General features: G+C 42.0%; 1 protein-coding gene and 1 long non-coding RNA gene across 4 annotated transcripts in view; one reads left to right on the top strand and one right to left on the bottom strand.

The window, feature by feature from the left end:
- The first annotated feature begins 7,288 nt into the window (after window positions 1-7,288).
- Window positions 7,289-10,489, top strand: LOC115528319. Of its 2 annotated transcripts, none has more exons than XR_003973213.1 (2): window positions 7,289-9,020; window positions 10,133-10,489. It is a non-coding gene; the product is annotated as an uncharacterized LOC115528319 (long non-coding RNA). The 2 variants fall into 2 exon arrangements; XR_003973212.1 differs by having other exon boundaries at window positions 10,093-10,489.
- Window positions 10,490-18,024: 7,535 nt separating this feature from the next.
- VAPA (VAMP associated protein A) overlaps window positions 18,025-19,308 on the bottom strand; it is a 44,625-nt gene continuing 43,341 nt past the window's right edge. For both annotated transcript variants that reach the window (XM_030335756.1, XM_030335757.1), the window contains one exon: window positions 18,025-18,825. In XM_030335756.1, the coding sequence (XP_030191616.1) occupies window positions 18,667-18,825 (159 nt within the window). In that variant the 3' untranslated portion in view covers window positions 18,025-18,666. The remainder of the gene's footprint in view (window positions 18,826-19,308) is intronic.

Genomic DNA, 19,308 nt, shown 5'->3' with positions numbered 1-19,308 from the left:
CCACTTCAAGGACATCCATCTCAAGCACACGTGGCCAGCTACACAACTAGATAAAGGGCCAGGCTGCCCCAGCCATGACGTTCCCCTTTCAGGAAGCCCTGGGTAACCTAGAAAACCGACCACTTGAGTGACCCCGTTTTTCCCTTCCAGTCCTTAAAGACCTGCTCTTCTTACATTTTAAATTTGTTAATAAATTAGGCATCCCTTCCTTGACCCCAGCGAAGGCAAAACCTGAGGTCTGCTCTTCTCTATCTCTCTCTCTCTCTCTCTCCCCCCACAACCTCACTGTGTAGTCCCAGGTGTGCCATGTACCTTCCAAAACTTGGGATAATAAGCCTTGTTTTGTCAAAGTTCTCGGATGGTTGTTGCTGAGGGTGCAGCTTGCAATCCTAATGACAACCACAGAGCCACTCCAGCCATCATATCAGCTCTGGTTGGGGAAATGTCAGTAGGGTCTTGCCCCAAGTAGTACTGGCCCAGGTGAGTGATGCCCCAGGCATTCCTAGCCAATAGCATTACTATGGATAGGCTGAGACCAACACAAAACAATTGTGCCATGGAGACATTTATAGCAATTCCCAAAGCATGCATTTAAATGGCCTCCCTTAAAACTTAAGAAACAAAACAGACGAACATAAGGGAAGGGAAGCAAAAATAAGATAAAAACGAGAGGGAGGCAAACCATAAGAGACTCTTTTTTTTTTTTTTTAATGTTTATTTACTTTTGAGAGAGAGAGAGAGAGAGAGAGACAGAGCATGAGCATGAGCCGGGGAGGGGCAGAGAGAGAGGGAGACACAGAATCCAAAGCAGGCTCCAGGCTCTAAGCTGTCAGCAAAGAGCCCGACGCGGGGCTTGAACTCACGAACCATGAGATCATGACCTGAGCCGAAGTTGGACGCCCAACCGACTGAGCCACCTAGGTGCCCCAACCATAAGAAACTCTTAAGTACAGAGAACAAACTGAGGGCTGCTGGCAGGAGGGGGGGTGGGGAGATGGGCTAAATGGGCAAGGGGCATTAAGAAGGACATTTGTTGGGATGAGCACTGGGTGGCATATGTAAGTGATGAATCACTAAATCCTATTCCTGAAATCATTGTTACACTACATGTTAACTAACTTGGATTTAAATTAAAAAGTAAAGGGGCACCTGGGTGGCTCAGTCGGTTAAGCGTCTGACTTCGACACAGGTCATGATCTCATGGTCCGTGGGTTCGAGCCCCACATCAGGCTCTGTGCTGACAGCTCAGAGCCTGGAGCCTGTTTCAGATTCTGTGTCTCCCTCTTTCTCTGACCCTCCCCTGTTCATGCTCTGTCTCTGTCTCAAAAATAAATAAATGTTAAAAAAATTAAAAAAAAATAAATCAAAAAGTAAAGAAATAAATTCAATAAATAATAAATGGCCTCCTTTAAAACATGTTCCTCTGTGGGTTCCAGATTTATTGCCCTGGGGCAAGAGAAGGCAAGTACTTGGCCCTTTAGCAGGACAAAAGGCCTGGAAAAGAGACCCATCCATTGGGAAGTGTATTACAATTTTGTTTCGTTTATAAAGGACTAAAGTCGGAGAACTCAAATCAAGCCCATCCCCTGCCCACCATTATGATTAGACTAGGAGTTGGGGGTGGAAGAGACGATGCAAGGTCAGGCTACAGCTCAGAGCACAGAGGGGAGCTGGGCAGTGAGGGGACACAAGGCTACTTGAGGGACCAAGTACAGTTTGGGCTGGCCCAGCAGTCAGAGAGCAGGGCCTTCCCAGATCAAGGGTGCTGTGGATCTGGTGGGAGCAGCATCTGTAGATGACGGGAAGATCCTTCAGAGGAAAACACGTGCAGAGCTGGGGAGAAGCCTGGTGTGCAGGTTCTCCATGAAGGCACAGACTGGGCCTGCCTACAGGTAACCAAGGCAGAGCAACTGCCCTACCAAGGCCCCACCTACCAAGGTCCCAGAGCTCCCCAGGAGCCAGGAACCTCTTACCCCACTGCCACCAAATCACCACACACACACACACACACACACACACACACACACACTCTCTATCAGAATAAAGCAGGTGACCAAAGGAGAAATACAAAGCGACAAATGACTAAAAACAAAAACACAGCATTGTGGAGATTTCCACAAGATGGTGGTTTAGAAAGATCCTGAACTCACCTCCTCCCATGGACATACCTCATCTATAGTCACATATGGGTTATTTCCCTCTGAAAACCAGATGAACTGCTTCCTCACAACAAAGGATAAAAAGACCACATCAAGACGGGTCTTCACACACCCTCAACCATGGGGACGTACCAAGAATAAATCAGGCAGCTGGGCAACACAAAGGCTCAAGAGCCAGGGCTAGGTTGAAGGAGACGTTTCATCACCTACGCAAGACCACTCCTTCAAGACTGAGACAGGTGGCTGTTTTGCCTAATTAAATACAAACACAGAGAATCAAGCAAAATGGGAAAACAAAGAAATACATTCTTTTTTACAATAAGAGATTGAGGAGTTTTTGCTTTTTTAAATATTATTATTTTTAAGCCCTTGCTCAAGCTTTGCTCTTCCCTTGGCCAGAGTTTCCATTTGACAAGTGGCGGGTAGGACCGGCCATTTATATGTTAACCTGGGGAGGGAGGGAGGCTACATATGGAAGTCAGAATTTAACAATTTCAATCGTTAAATCAAAAAGCGATTCAACATCTGAGGGGAGGACCAGGTAAAAATAAACACCTTATGCAATTATAAGACATTATAAAAATTAATACATGCAACGAAGTAAGTCACACAGGTGAAAGTTAATAATGAAATTAAAGATATTATTCTATAATATCTTTTAATCAAAGATTAAAGTGTTCACCCACATTATTGCTGTAATTATCCCAATTTTATAATGGGAAAACAAACTTTATATCAACTATCTGATATATTCCGAGGGGCAAGAAGTTTTGTATTTATCCTTAAAATCAAGACAAACACTTCCTTCAGTTGGTCATTAAAATTTGTGTGAAAAACATAATAGTTTGATTTTGTTTCCCACGTGGATTTTTAAGAGGAATTCACACATCAGTGCAATTGGGATAAACCAACTTGGGTTTTTCATCATCCGGAAAGCCTCAAGACTTGAGACCACACTGCCACCTGGTGGCAGGACTAAATTTTGCAAAAATTCATTTTGAGAGTTCCCTAGCCTTTGATTTACTATTTAAAAAGTGAAAAGTAGGTGTTTCAGGTGGTTATTGTTTAACTTCAAGAAAAATGAAAGGATATGAGGGACATGGTGTTGGAGGTGCCAAGTTTAAACAAAATGTACTCTGAACGCCAAAGTTGAGAAAAGCCATTGGCCCAATTCCTTCTGTGGAACATAGCCCCACCCCCACCGACAACCTAGCTGCCCAAGATGCACATCAGAACTTCCAAGAAGCCTTCCTCGTTTACCTTGAAATTCAGCAGGGCCATTTAGCCAATATAAAATCAGTAAAGCCTTGGAGATTAAGAACTCAAATGTAGTTAACCTAGTTTTAGAAAGCATAAAACAAAACAAAACAAAACAAACCCTCCGAGTATAGGTGTTACTTGAATCAAAGAAGTGCTTGTGATTCCCTTTTCAAACACATCCCAATAGCTGAAATATTGGGGTTGAGATATTACAGAGAATTCCATAAGAGTAAATGATTTAGCACAATCGCCAACATTTCGTGGATGGAGAACCCCGAGCTACTCCTTCCATGTGATGCTGGAAGAGAAGACGTGCATTTCCCCCTGAGTATTCTGGAAGATCTACTGCGCGGGTCACTCTCGGGAGTTAGTTGGTGATTTGTGTCTTCCTCGGGAAGCTTTATGATCCTAAAACAACTCAGCGAGCTGATTCCTATTTCAAACCGATACCATTTACGAGTAACACTAATTGTTATATAAATCTGACCCAATCAGCAAATTAAGGCCACACATATCTTCATAACAGGATTAAGGGGTCAAGCACGAAGCACGCGGTGCACCTGGGGCTGCCCCCTGGACATCTAGAGGACACTCAGAGGCGGTTTTGCCACCACCCAGTCCCCCCCCCCCCGCCACCGACTTCACCTGTTGCCACCTCCTGGAATAGCAAGACACACGGGGCGTGCCCTCTGGCTCTTCCCTGAAAGCCAATCCCTGCCTGCTGGTCTCAGAGCCTCAGCTCAGCTCAGCTCCACTTCCCTTCCCTGAGATTCACCAGCGACTCCTCACGGGACTAAGGAAGCTGTTTGAGAGTTTCTCTCAGGAAAACTGCCAGCTCTTCACGATCTACTCTTCAGATTCACACCCTGGCTGCCATTCTACCCTAAGAACTCTGGTGGCTGAGTTGAGACATTCCCACCTGAGCCCCAGGCCCCTTGATCAGGGAAGGGGCCTTCCTCTCCTCGTGGTGCTCCCGTTGCTTGAGAGTAAGGCAAGAACACACGTGTCCCCTTAGGCTGGAAAGAACCCCCCACCCCCAGAGGCCTCCCTGCCAGCATATCTCCCTGGTCAGAAGAAACCAAGTTCCACAAGAGCATGAGCAGATCCCGGATCACCCAAGCTGGCCCCGCCTCCCTGTTCTTGGATTGGGGTCCGAAGAACACCGGAAGTCCCTCTTTCCCCAAGACCCAAGGCTTACCTCATTTCCAAATAACCACCTCCCAGAATAACTACCAATGGGCACATCAATACCGTTCCAGAAAAGTCTCGACCCAGTCCCTGGGGTCCCAACGATCATTAAGAGGCCAGCATAAGTTCACTTCCTAAAGACAAAGTTGTTTGGTTTTATACCCACGTGCTCATCTTGAATGCAGTATGGAAAGGGCCCTAAATTAAAATGAAAGGGATGCCCGAGCCACCTCAAGGCCTCTGCATTTTCTAGAACCTTCCCTGGGGCTTAGATGGCTCTCTCAACCCAGAGAGGGGTTGGTGTTTGCTAGATGGGGATGGTGAGTGGAAGCAATAAAGTTACAAGTATTGTTGAGGCAGGATTATAATCATGGACAGTGGAACCAAATCTAAATGAGGACAAAAACACAAAACAAAAAAAAACTCTTCTTAGTGAGAAAGTGGTCCGTTTTGTGGCTCGAAGAGTTAGGGTCAAAAATTACGGCCACAGAGGGTATTTCTGCACGAAGATGAAAAGACAGCCATGGTTGCAAAGTGGTGTATCTGCAGCCAAGCTCCCCGGGGCATTTCTGTCCTGGTGGTGACAACAACATCCAGGAAGACTGGAGAGTGAGTGGCAGAGGTGTGTGGACGGCAGAGCCACCAGAGAGGGGAGACCAGAAACTAGAACCCCACCCTGTGAAGTTACTGGGAGCTGCGAGAGCAGGGTAGAGAGCAGGGAGAGAGGGAGAGAGCAGGGAGAGAGGAGGGTGTGGAGCCAAGAGCCGCCATGTTATGGTAACGGGAAGCCATGAGGCCATGAGTAGAGAACAGCCGTGGAGCAAGGAGGGGAGTGGGCACGAATGGAGTGCGTTAGAAATGGTAGCAGCTGTTGCAAGAGGAATTCAGAACAAATGTGAAAATGAGGAAGGAAACCAGCCCCTCCTCCTGGCTCTGAAGTTTCTTCTGCATTTGGTATGTAGGGTTCTGTGAGAGCCTGGTGGCCAACGGCCATCCCTAGAAGAAGTCTGTTGATCACACATGGTGAATTCTGAAGCTCTGCGCAGATTAGGGTAAGGAGAAGGGTAAGGGCTGTAGTCAGACTGAGGCAAGGTGAGGTTTTAACCAAATCCCATAGGAAGAATGCATTTTATGTTGTTAGCCTGTGTGCATGCATGATTGTACCCTCCCTCTGGCTCCCTGTCATCCTCCCCCAACAAACGTTTATTGAGCACCTACTATACATCAGTAAGTTCTAGGCACTGAGGGCCCAGCAGCGAACAAAAGACGTAAAACCCCTGCTCTTACAGAATTTTCATTCTGGTGTTAGAGCAGACAATAAACAGATCAAGTACGCAGCATATTCAATGGGAGTGAGGGACACATGGGAACAGAGTACACGGAAGGAGGCAGAGTGGTACAGTTTGGGCTGGAGAGACCAGGGAAGGTCTCCAGAGTGAAAGCCTGAGAGAAGTGAGGGTGAGCCACAGGACACAGGGGAGCATTCACACAGAGGCAACAATGTCGGTCTCTGAGCCTAGAATGTCCTGGAGTATTCCACAAATACCCACAGGCCAGCAGGACAGAGTGAAGGAAGGAGCAGAAAGTCAGTCTAGAGAGACAAGTGGAGGTGGGGGGAGATGGCAGGACACTGTGAGATCAGAATAAAACAGGAAAACTTCGGGGCAGCGTGCTTCTGAGACCCAACAACCAGCAAGCAGCCCTGGTCCAAATCCAAATCTTTGAGACGACAGTAGAGTTGGTGATGAACCTTGAGCTGAACATGAGAAAGACTAAACTAATCTGAAAGGGATGGACTGAACCAAAAAAAAAAAAAAAAAACCTGAAATCCCCTTAAGGGGTGCAGTTTTGTCTTATTCCATCGGCTGTGTCACACTCCTCTCTGAACCAATGGGATTGTACCAGTTGGTTTAGATCAAGCTCTCCTACTTCCCCTCTGCTGGAGGTGGGGTCCAACCCAAAGAACTCAGAGAGTGAGGAAACGATGGTGCCTGTGGTCAGCAGAATAGCGGCCCCAAAGATGCCAGCGTCCTAATCCCCAGAATGTGTGGAGATATTGCCTTACGAGAAGGGACTTTGTAGACGTGACTGGGTGAAGGGCCCTGCGATGAAGAGATAATCCTGGATTATCCAAGTGGGCACTATCATCACAGGGTCTGTAAGAATAAGGCAGGAGGGTCGTAGCAAGCGAAGGGGTGATACGGAAGCAGAGGTCAGCGTGATGTGGTTGCTGAGCTGGGAGCCACCCGCCCAAGCAGGCAGGCGGCCTCTAGATGATGGAAAAGGCAGGAAAGAGGTTCTCCCCTGGAGCCTCCTCAAGGAAGGCAACCTTGCAAATGGCTCAGACTTGGGAGTCCAGGGACTGATTTTGGACTTTCAACCTGCTCCAGAACTGTAATAAATTTGTGTTGTTTGTAGCCACTACATTTGTGGTCATTTGTTACGGCGGCCACAGGACACTAATAGTTCCCCAGAAGGGCATCGGGGTTTTGCTACAAAAAGAAGAGGGAATGAAGTCTGGCTGAAAAACCAGTCACAGGGGCACCTGGGTGGCTCAGTCGGTTGAGTATCTGACTTCGGCTCAGGTCGTGATCTTCGGATTCTGTGTGTCCTTCTCTCCCTGCCCCTCCCCAGCTCACTCTCTGTCTCACTCTAACGCTCATAAATAAATAAATAAATAAATAAATAAATAAATAAATAAATAAATAAATAAATGTAAAAACAGTTTTTAAAAAGAAAAAAAGGAAAAACAACTGCACTGTTTCCATCTTTCCTGGTTCAGTTCTTCCTTTCGATAAGCTCAGCTTGTTGCCCTCCTTCCATTCTCTCCGCCTCACTGCCCTGACCCACTAATGACTCGAGAGACAGGAGTCAGGGCAGGTAGGAAATGGGTGGTGTTTTGCTAGCATGGTGTGGAAAATACCCAGGAATTCCACACATGCCATTGGGCGACTGCCACCTGGACGGGGCTTGGTTCTGCTTATACGTCTACTTCACTTTTTGCAGTGAGAGTTTCTGGATTGCAGGGTTTCCCCTCTACAAAATCAACGGAATCAAATCCTTTCCCAAAATCAGATGACTGACGTTGCTAGAGATCTACATCATTTCACGTGAATATCTATGCAAAGGAGAGAAGACCTAGCTTGTTTTCAGCATGTTTCCTCTGCCTGTGCCAATGCACAGAAAGGAAGCCTCCTCCAAAAATGAAGAAAGAGAAAGGGATATGCAGGTCCCAAGTGATCACAGTTCTATCCAAACACACTTGTAAAGTCACATAAAGGAAAACTTCAAATTTTATCACCGTGCCTGAGAGTCAACTTGGAAATTAGCGCCCTTTGGATCCTTATAAAGCTCTAAATATTTTCCACAAATGTTCCAAGATCTTTCAAAATAATAGGAATCTGTTTCATCTGGTGGTGCCCACTTCAACAATGATCACTACCTCCCAAATGAATGAGTTCTGGTCAAAGGCGGAGGCAGAACACAACATAGATACTTCTCTAGAGAGACTGTGGGAATGACCCCAACTTCTCTCCCAGAGGCTCCGTCACCATGTGAGACAACAATGTGCTCTCCCGAAATCTCCCAAACCTCGTCTGTAGAAATCGTGTGTGCTTGCAGCCGATCTTATAAAACTGAAATAGAGATTATCACGAATAAGGAAAGCTCAGTAGGTAGCTTATGAGAATTAGAATCCTACCTGTATGAGCTGAAACAATGCACACAGCATTTTAGCATTTCTGAGGCTTTGTTTCTTAACTTTTCAACATAACGGTAATAATTATATGGTTGGAAGAACCAATACGGACAATGATGCCTAGTACCTACGGTGTTAACTATGAGCCAGTCACTTTCTTCAGCACTCTACCTAGGTTAAGTCATTAAATTCAAAGAACCTTAGGAGGTGGGTATCAATGCACTTTTTAAATCCCTGTTTCACGGAGGAGGAAACTGAGACACAACAATGTTGAAAGCTGCCCAAGGGTGACAGGGCAAAGCCAGCATTCGAACCTGGGCAGTGTGACTCCAGAGCCGAAGTCCAGAATGTGTCCATCCTCTTTCTGTGCCTTCTTCACAATGAGGGGCAGAACCTCATGTGTCCCTGGGCATGAGGTCCTGAGGACAGAATACCATTTCTGTAGTAATCCAGCTAAGACTCTGGAATCTAAACCTAATCGTGAGGAAATGTCAAAGAAAGCCCAATGAGAGATACTCTATTTTAAATAAAGGTGAGGGATGACTGTATTCTTCAGAAACATCGACGTAATAAAAGATCAAGGCTGAGAACTGTTTCAGATTAGACACCAAAGAGACACGACAATTAAATGCAACATGGGACCCCAGCCTGGATCCGGCCCCGGAGGGAATGCTATAAATGACATCGGATGGATGTGGACGATGGGTTTGGGAAAAGTAAGTATTCTCTCAGTTTTCAGTGTATTCAAGGTGACAGCTGCTGTAGGATTAGGCAAGAGAAAGGCCTTATTCCTAGGGAATACGCACTGACGTGGTTAGGGGTCATAGATGCATGCCAAATGCTATTTGCAAATTAGTCTTGGTTTTAAAACAGAACATGGGTATATATGCACATTTGTGAACGTACGTGTGTATACATGTATGTTATACATGAATGCATGTGTGTGCACGTATGTACGTACGCAGAAAAATGTGTATATATATTTAGGTGTGAAGAGAGCACAAATATTGAAGGAAGTGGGGCAAAATGCTAACAATTGGTTAAACTGCCTGAAGCGTATATGGGTGGTTTTGTACTAAACAATTTCAAAAGCTGTTTCCAGGTAAGAAGTGAATTAAGCTAATTGCCAATTGGTTTACAAAAGCATCCATGTTGATTTTGCTACTATTAATATATACTTACACTAAATAAAACATTACATAGATCTGATATTCACCTAGACACTTAAAAAACTGTTAATAACAAGTTGTCTCTGGGGAGTGGGATCCTGAAGTTTGTCCTACTATATATTTCTTCTATAATTTCCAAGCTTCTATAATGAATCAATGTCACCTTCACATTCAGAAAAAAGAAATGTGCATCACACTTGACACCCATAGGCTGCTTACCTACAAGAATAGCCTCTTTTAAATTTTAAAGTGTTTTTACATTTTCTGACTCAACATCATCCATTATCATTAAGCACCTCTTAAAACTCGTAAATTCTTGGGGCGCCTGGGTGGCTCAGCCGGTTAAGCGTCCGACTTCAGCTCAGGTCACGATCTCACGGTCCGTGAGTTTGAGCCCCGCATCGGGCTCTGGGCTGATGGCCCAGAGCCTGGAGCCTGCTTCCGATTCTGTGTCTCCCTCTCTCTCTGCTCCTCCCCCGTTCATGCTCTCTCTCTGTCTCAAAAATAAATAAACTTTAAAAAAAAAAAAATTAAAAAAAAAAAACTCGTAAATTCTTGCCATATCGTTTTGATACGTGATTGAAGGACAGAGTAAAAATGCAATTTCCATGTTTATTAGGTACCAGAAACTATGCTACATTCTTCAAACTGTCTTACAGTCCTCACCACAACCCTACAAGGTTACAAGAGGAAGGTGAAAACCAGATGGCATCATTGGCGATAAAGCTGCACTTTGAAGAGGTTCCATCACTTTGTTCAAGAGCACATGTCCCGTCAAGGGCACAACTGAGATCCAAATCCAAGTTTGTCTATCCTCAGAAACCCACGCTGTCTCTCCTGCTGGCTCCCCACAGGTGCTCGATAAAAGTCCGTTGCGTCTATGTGGCCAGATAATGCCTTCAACTGCAGAACTGGTTAGTAAGTTCAAAAACAAAATTCCAAGCCAAATAGCCGCTGTCTGGATACCTCGTTTAATTTTTAAGGCAAATAACCCGTCCGACAACTGCCCAATTTCCCACCTCACGTGTACGTAAACAGTCACTGCTGACATTCGCTGAGCTTGGTGCCACCCTCTGCTCCAGGAGCCGCACCTCTTGTATTCCCTGCGCACCCAGGGATGCAGGCCTGGTTAGTATCCTGTCTTTACGGAGGAGAAAGCTGAGGCACAGAGAAATAAAACACCCAAGGTCGTAACTAGTAAAGTGACCAAGCCAAAATTACAGCCTTACACAGCATCACTCCAGATCCCGTGCTCCTAGCCACTTTCATATGCTTCCTTCCCAGGCTACTCATGCTTAATATATAAAACTATAATGCTATAAATACCACTTATAAAGCTATCAATCTAGGTTAACTGGCTGAAAGGCCAGCTATAAAGAGTCTGAATTCCAAAATACCTTAAATTCTGCAAGCTTGTTGCTGCCACACCCCACCCTCTGGCCACTAGTGTAGTGTGTAATGAGCTGTAGGTATATTCTTTGCCAAGATCTTCAAAAGCAGAAACAATATTTTATACTTCCAATAGAGTGACCAAGACCGAAGCAAGCTCTCTTTGTAAGTGAATTAATGCCATGAAGACTAGTTCACAGCATCATTTCCCTTTTTGAAAAGCCACATGGCACAGGGGCGGGCCCAGTGGTGGGAAATCGACCACCACCGAACGGACAAGTTCATTTCTCCAAGTTCTTCTCTGTTAAAATGTTTAAAAGGTTGTTCTGAAGAGGAGATAGTGTAAATAAAGTACCTGAGATACAGTAGGTACACCATAAAAATAGTTTTTCTTGTTCCTCAAACCTTACGCCTGTTCCAATTGACCATGTTTTGGGGGCATTCTGGGCCCAAACACCTGTTGACTAGGTACAAGTGTCGGTAAGTATTCTTTTGCCTCCTGACCATAGGATCCCCCTAGATCCCACTGTACATCCCACTCGCAATCTCGCCAGTGCGCAGGGCAGGGGAAGAATTCGGTATTACGCAGGGAGTATCTCAGCCGAGTCACATATTCAGGCAGACAGTGCTTGTGCAGGTCACTAGCACGAGAAGAGAGAACTGTAGGTGGAACTGCTACTTGGCCCCGGCAAATTATTGCCCATGGGAACGCAAGTCCTGTGCTCCAAGTCTTTTCTGAGAAGTAGGAATTCCAGGGTTTGGGGGGGACATCTTTCTATTTTTAGGAACGTACAAGAGAAACCACTCCCCTAACAACACACACGCGCACATACGCAGTCTCCAAGCACAAACAGCCAAGATGCACAGTAATGCAATCTCCCAAGTGTACTTGAGCACCTCGTCTTTTCCCCTAGGCTTGTTTTACTTCTAAAATTATGGGGGCGCCTGGGTGGCTCAGTCTCGACCTCACGGCTCACGAGTTCAAGCCCCACGTCGGGCTCTGTGCTGACAGCTCGGAGCCTGGAGCCTGCTTCGGATTCTGTGTCTCCCTCTCTCTCTGTCCCTCCCCTGCTCGCGCGCTCGCTCTCAAAAATAAACTTTAAAAAAAAAAATCTTTTAACTGAAATTATGTGTGCATATGTACATACACAGTAACACACTGTAGCAGATGGCTGTTAGGACTACATTTGTCCCACCAACTGTCCCCTGGCCAGCAGCTTCAGCAGTGGCAAGGCCTTTGGTATATATTAGTGTCAGAATTTCAATTGTAGCATAAGCAGCAACAGAAACACAGATCCAAGCTGACAGAGTGGAGTGTGTTAGTTAGGTCATGAACATATACACACAAGTATATGAAGAGGATACCCTACTTCAAAGCGTGGGGACTTCCGAATAAGAAATTTTAGGTGAATAAGAAATATTCTAAGTAAAAAACACTTATGTCACATTTTAAAACAGACAAAACACACTACGTAACAGATGATTACATACATATGTAGTAAAATCTATGCACGGACAAGGAGGATACACACAAACCTCATGCTAGTGGCCTGACAAAGGAAAATGTGCTCAGGGAAGGGTATAAAGGAGATTCCAGTTACTATTTTTGAGGACTTGCTCCTTAAAAAAAAACAAAAACAAAAACAAAAAACACCTAAATGGGAAAACAAAACCTGGGGAAAACTTCATAATGATAACAGTAAAATCAAAGCAAAAGGTAACACCATTCTGCAGCCACAACAGCCCCTCCGATCCCCACACTACAAGATGGGGAACACATTATATGAACATAAAATCCCACGATCTATTGGCATCTGCAGTATACCTTTCTGGAGTTAAGAGATCAAGAGTTGGATGGGAAGGATTATTTACACATTTAAGTAGTTTAAAACACCATTTGTTGGAAACATTTATACCATTTATTACCTCAACTAAATGCAAAGATGTCACAAGACTTGCTCTCAGTAACAGGAGCAGTCTCTTACTACATCGCTATGCAAACATGATTAACACACAAATTTTTGCACTTCTGGCATATGTTCCAGTATAGTCAACCCCCTGAAATTCCCATTCCACCCACAACTTACAAGAGAACCACTTTACCCAATTAACGTTACAGTTCTTATTAAGACACTGCCTCACTGCAGTAAAATCTAAGAAATCATGGTTTCTTACATATATTAAAACATATATAATGAAATTCCCCAAAGGACAAATTCCATGGGAGTCGCAAAATGCAACAGCATTTTTCCCTTGAGGAGACAATTCACTTATCTGATACATTAAACATGATCATTAAATATGATCATTAAACTTTTAAGCGAAAATCTAAAGTTTACTTCAGTAAAATTATAAACCTTGCTTGATAGTGAACAAAAGGCATCGAAATACTTTGCAACAAAACTTTGCTTTCTCACAAGTTGGAATTTCTCAAGTGAAATATTTCCCTAAGTTTAGAGTGGCATGATACACCCCTCATATATTTACCTACATATTACACATTTAAGGATATACTTTTAGATTAACGTAGCACACAAAAACCAAGTTTGCCCACCCCCCCGCCAAACCGTACTAACACCTTTCTGTAACTCCTACCAGACCTCTACTCCTTGAAACAAGAAAGTACTAAAATGAGGAATTCTTATTGCTCAGGTATGTAAAGTAGTTTTCAATCACTTACAATTTCAACTCTCCGTAACACTTTCTTAGAATTTAGGTGTAACTTCTCTCCCTCAAAAAAATGTGTATTTTTCCTCAAGTAATATCTGTATTACTTGGCACCCTTTGTTCCTTGTAGAACAGTATTAAGAATTTACACCATGATGTCAAAATTCAGATACTTTAATGATTAAACTTTTTTTTTTTTAATGTTTATTTTTGAGAGAGAGAAACAGAGCATGAGCAGGGGAGGGGCAGAGAGAGAGGGACACAGAATCCAAAGGCAGGCTTCAGGCTCTGAGCCATCAGCACAGAGCCCAACGTGGGGCTCAAACCCCATGGACCACGAGATCACGACCTAAGCCAAAGTTGGGGCGCTTAACCGACTGAGACACCCAGGCACAGCTACAATGGTTAAATCTTAAATGACCACTCCAGCCTTGGTTACATAACCCTTCTTTAACACACTAATAAGGATCTGAGTGACAATTAAATGAGTTGACATAAAATACCTGGCACATTCTTGTAGGAACCTTGAAAACCATCTCATGCTTTGAGAAATATCTGACAGGCAAAATAAATTTCTCAGGTGAGTAAAGATAATCACTTGGGTTGTCAGCAAAGTGGTAATTAAAAGTGAATCCCATAAAATTTCTCACTTTTGCAGATGGCTCCCATTTATCTACAAAACATTTATTTGCTTGTGTTTTAACAATCTTAACTTTTACAGATAGCTCTGAAATTAAGCAATACCTAAAGGTGACTCCTGCAACTTTTTTAAGATTAATATACAAAGAATGCTGAAAATGCAATTTCCCCATACTGTAAGACTTAAGTCTCACATAAACTTAATTTGTATCTGGCTTTGGCATTTAAAAGCCTATATAAAGCAGTTGTCTGGTTGCAGATTAAAATGACTAGAGCTAAAAACAAATGACCGTGCCAGGTCACCACTCCAGGCCAATTATCACTGGACGTACTGTTCAAGCATCAGTATCTTTATTTTCTTAAGCTTCTCACATGAGTTAATGTACTACTGGAGCTGAATACCAATGCTAAAAACAGAATGAATAGTTATCTTAACAGTTCCCTGCACCTTCTTTCAAGATGGGTGTTAATACAAAGGAACTGGAAAATAAGAAACAGAGTTCTACAACAAAAGAAATGAGGTAAGTAGGAGGATGTGCCTAACTAGAAAGGGAACCCACCTGACCAATCAAGCTTTCCATCATACATAAAATGTTCATAACCTTATGGCCAAGAATGTGATTGTAAACATAAAGCAATTTTGCAATCACTTCTACTTGGTTTTCAATACACTACAGAGAAATGATTGAGGGAAAGTATGGGATACAAAGTTGTATGTATGATGATTATGCCTAAAGGGCTTAATTAATACTACAGGGAAATAAATGTTCACACTAATCGATGCTGCTGGATGGCAGGATTTGCCATGACTTTTTACCTTTTTACAATTTATTTTCCAAATTCCCTAAAATGAATATATTATTTCTATAGTCAGAAACGTAGGAAGATAAAATTTCCTTTTTTTAAGGATAGATGTTCAAACTTCTTCACACCAACCTCCATCAGGCTGAGCAATCCCAAGAGGCCACTGTTCCTGCACAGAACTCTCCAGGAGCATGGCTTCTAATAACAGCGGGCTATCAAACATAGAACTGAAAAACCCAGCTGTTCCCACTTCCCACTTAAAAGTACTTTACCTCTAGGTCACTAAGCAAAAGACGATATGCCATCAGAACTCAAGTGCCAGTGAGAGACCGACTATTACTATGTAACAGAACATACACATACAAACCATCATAATCTGTTGAAATCAAATTCCTTTTTTTTTCTTTTGTTTCTTGGAAAGGAAAACGACACTTCACCCCGTCTTTAAACAATTTATTTATTCACGCAATAGTTTGAGTTCTTTTGAAAGCTAGAAAATAAAGATCATTTACCTTCTTAGTTGGTTGTTTTTCCACACGGTAAACATTGATCTTTCCCTCTCATAAAGGTTAATTTTTAAAAATCTATGCACACACCAAAGTCAATGAATAGGAATGTGCAAAGCTCTAGGAAAATCATCACTTGAATGTTTTCAAAGTACCCTGGTAAGAACTTTGTGTTTCTCTTGATAAAACTTGGTTTTCAATGTGGTGTATTTTGAATGATTAAAATCCAAAAGAAATCCCCAAAGCAGATAGTATCAGTTTTAAGAGAACTTCTTAGTTAAGATACTTGAAGGAGAAAGTAAAAATACTTTGTTTGACCAGAATTTTTTTTTTTTTTTTTGAAATTAACACATACTTTTTTTCCAAGTGTCATCGCTTTTTTTTTTAGAGGTAACAAACCACACACTCAGAATACAATTCTTAAATATGTTTCTTGTAAATACAAGAACGGGCAGAGTTAAGGTACATTAGTTATAGAAAGAATGAAATAAGGTAGTGCATTTAGCGTCACATATGAACTTAAGGCCTTAGTTACTTGATTGTGATTTCAATATTAGCAACAGATTTCCCTCATGCTTACATACACAAGTAAGCAGGCAGACAAAGCAAAAATTTCTAAACATGTAAGGAGTGAAGACAAACAATTTAATCTATATATTATCAGTCAATTAATACAGTTGGAGTCTTTCAAAGTAACTGTTGGTAGTAAAATAATCTGATCACATTTGATACAGCAATTAAAAAGAGTAGAAATTAAGTCTTCTATACAACGAGAGCATCTCCCGACATGTAAAGCAGTTAAAAAGCCCATGTATACTTTATTTTGCAGATGCTGCCCAGACTACAATCTACCCCAGAATCAACCTTTGCAGAATGCATTCTGTAAAATGCCTATCTAAAAATACATTCTTTTCACAGTATTCATTCCTGGGGGGGGGGGGGGGGGGGGATTTCTAACCAAAACACTAAAACCAAACATATACATGAGACTATTCAACAGAAGCCTGGAATACAATCTTATGATGGGAAATTTCACATATGTTTATCAAATAGCATCTTATGTTTGTAATTTCAGTCATGTCAAATTAGGACAAATTTCTTTCTGCAAAGTTACCAGAAAAGACACTAGAGTCAGGAGAGCAGATTTCTAGTTCCAGCCTGCCTCTACCTACATGTGAGACACAGGACAAGTTCCCTGGATTCTCAGAAAGGCCTCAGATTCCATGACTATAAAACAAAGGGGCTGAAGGAGCATTCCCATAAAACGGGATTTTGCTAAATTTTTGAGAACTTAAATTTTAAAAAAAATTATACCTACGAAATATTAAGCTTGGTACTTATCACCAATAATGCTGATTACATAGAGAGCTTTAAGCCATGGAAGTACTGATTCTGCATGTATGGGACAAAATGCAACACGTTTCGTGAGCATGCTTTTCCAGTTATCAGAAAGGGAGGGAAATTTTACAGTGACTATAAAGGGTTGGAACAACAATGGAAACATTACCTGTAGTAGCATGCTAGTGATGGACAGGCATTACTTGTGTTTTTAGTAACTTTTGCACACAAGCAAGAGGTTTTCTAAAAGATACCATAGAGCACAATGACACAATACATGTGACCTGACAAATTCAAAACATAATTGAAATGAAAAGGCCAACCAAAATACTTCAAGGGAACATTTCACTCGTTTATAAAATGTAGACACAGACCTGGGCCTAACATACTTCATTGTACCACATCAAGTCCCAAAGTCCAATTGCCCTTTCAGAAAGAAGTGCATCTTTTACAAAACTAACACATATTTGCAAGAATCAAGACTCACTTGTGACAGACTGCACTCAGTAGAAAACCCGAATATACTGTCTCTGGTTCCAAAGTTTTCTATGCTAGCACAAGTGAAATTAATGAATATGTAAGACTAAGTGCATAAAAGTATCATACCTTAAAATGCATATTTATACTGAAAATGTGTTTCACATTGACAGGTAGATTTGCAAAGGATAAAGTCATTTTCCACAAAGAAAATTCCCAAGGCTTGCTTAGTAATTCCAAATTTCCGTAACAGAAATTTCCTCTTGATGTCAGACTGGACAGGAAAAACAGCTACTTTTAACTATTACTATGAAATGTCCTAAAATAAAAGTAATTATTAGGCTGGTTAAAAAGCACTTGACGAGAACCACGAAGAATTAGTCTTCCTTGAGAAGACACTAGAAGAAACTGTTAAGAATGGGATAAATCAAATGCAACAGAGCCACAAGGCACATACATATAAATTGACTAAAATTACAGTATTTTTATTCTCATGGGTTTCCTTATTTTATATTATCTTGAAGACAAACTGACTGTAATCTTCCAAAATACCAAAAGTAGCTTGAAATGTTATCAATTCCTTTCCTTAACAGAATGAGGACTTTTAACTACAAATACTGTAATATATGAAAGGGTTTCAATACAAGATAAAATTATGCATCATAAACTTCAAATTACCACACAGTGGACTCCCTGGTATCCCCACCTAATGACACGACACACAAACAAGCTATCGAGCAAGAATCTGTTAACAGTTTTATTTTTTTTTATGTTAAATACCATGGGACAGGATTGTAAGGATGAAAAACTCAGTCAACAACTGCCTCACAAGGGATAAGAAAAATTCTGCCATGATATTAGCAAAGGTAAAGGAGAAAATTTACACTGTAAGAGGCACCATTTCCCCACAGAATACCTCTTGGCATTTCCTGAATGAGTGGGATTAGCAATCTAAATAAATCATATTTCAAGAGGTAACAGCAACAGATAAAATTTAAAGGGATTATTAAAATAACATTTACAAGACTCTGAACAATTCTTGAACTCTTATTAAAACCACAAAGAAAGAACAATTCTTTATTTATGAATTTCATAAAGGACTGAATGTGCAACTGACATCTGCTAGTGATGATCTGGTAATATACAATTTGTCCAGGAGCCGAACAGTTTGTTTTATTGTGTTTTCTAACCGTAAGAGATCATTAAAGGCAAAGCCTATATGACGCTGTATACACAAAAAAAAAAAAAAAAAAAAAAAAAAAAAAAAAAAAAAAAATGGTCACCGTGGGCCATACTACCAGTGAAATGGTAGGTAAACAAATCTTTTTCTGGTCAAGAGAAAAAAAAAGAAATAGCACTCTGCATGCTTCACTCTACAAGATGAACTTCCCTAGAAAGAACCCGATGAAAATGGCTGCAATTACGACAAGAAGGGAAGGAAGAGGACTGGCGACATTATCTCTGAAGGATGCAGCTGAGGTGGATCCAGGTTTATCCGAATGTGCTACCTTTCTGAGCCTTAAGCCTTCATCCTAGAAAAAAACATATGCACAAAAAGAGGTTTTAAAAACAAGTATGCACACGGTAAAACTGCCGAACTAAAAATCTATGGGCAGAAAGCAGATCAGTGTGCACGTGGCTGGGATGGGAACAGGGATTAACCACACTAACCAGCATTAAGAAGACTTTCTAGGGTGATTTTAAAAACTAGAGCTGAAAATTGTACTCCTAACAAACTGAAAAATCAGGTACAGCTATATTTATACAGAAGGAAAACACCCTGCTAAAATGTACTAATACAAGTAAGGAAGAGTTCTGTGCATGCACTGATTTCCGTGGTGGCCCATAGTATTTTTACACTGGTTACCAAAGACCACCAGGAACAAAGCTGTGGTGTGACAGGTTTATGGACACACTGCAACCAGGGCATCCACACAGCAGAGGCACAGGGACTATCTGGCCAAAAAGAAAAGGCAGGATTTTACAAGATTTGGAGGAAGAGGGAATTTCAGGAT

Source organism: Lynx canadensis, chromosome D3 (assembly GCF_007474595.2).
Source record: "Lynx canadensis isolate LIC74 chromosome D3, mLynCan4.pri.v2, whole genome shotgun sequence".
Lineage (NCBI taxonomy): Eukaryota > Metazoa > Chordata > Mammalia > Carnivora > Felidae > Lynx > Lynx canadensis.
The sequence above is the reverse complement of the archived record's forward strand: the minus strand, read 5'-3'. Positions and strand labels throughout refer to the sequence as shown.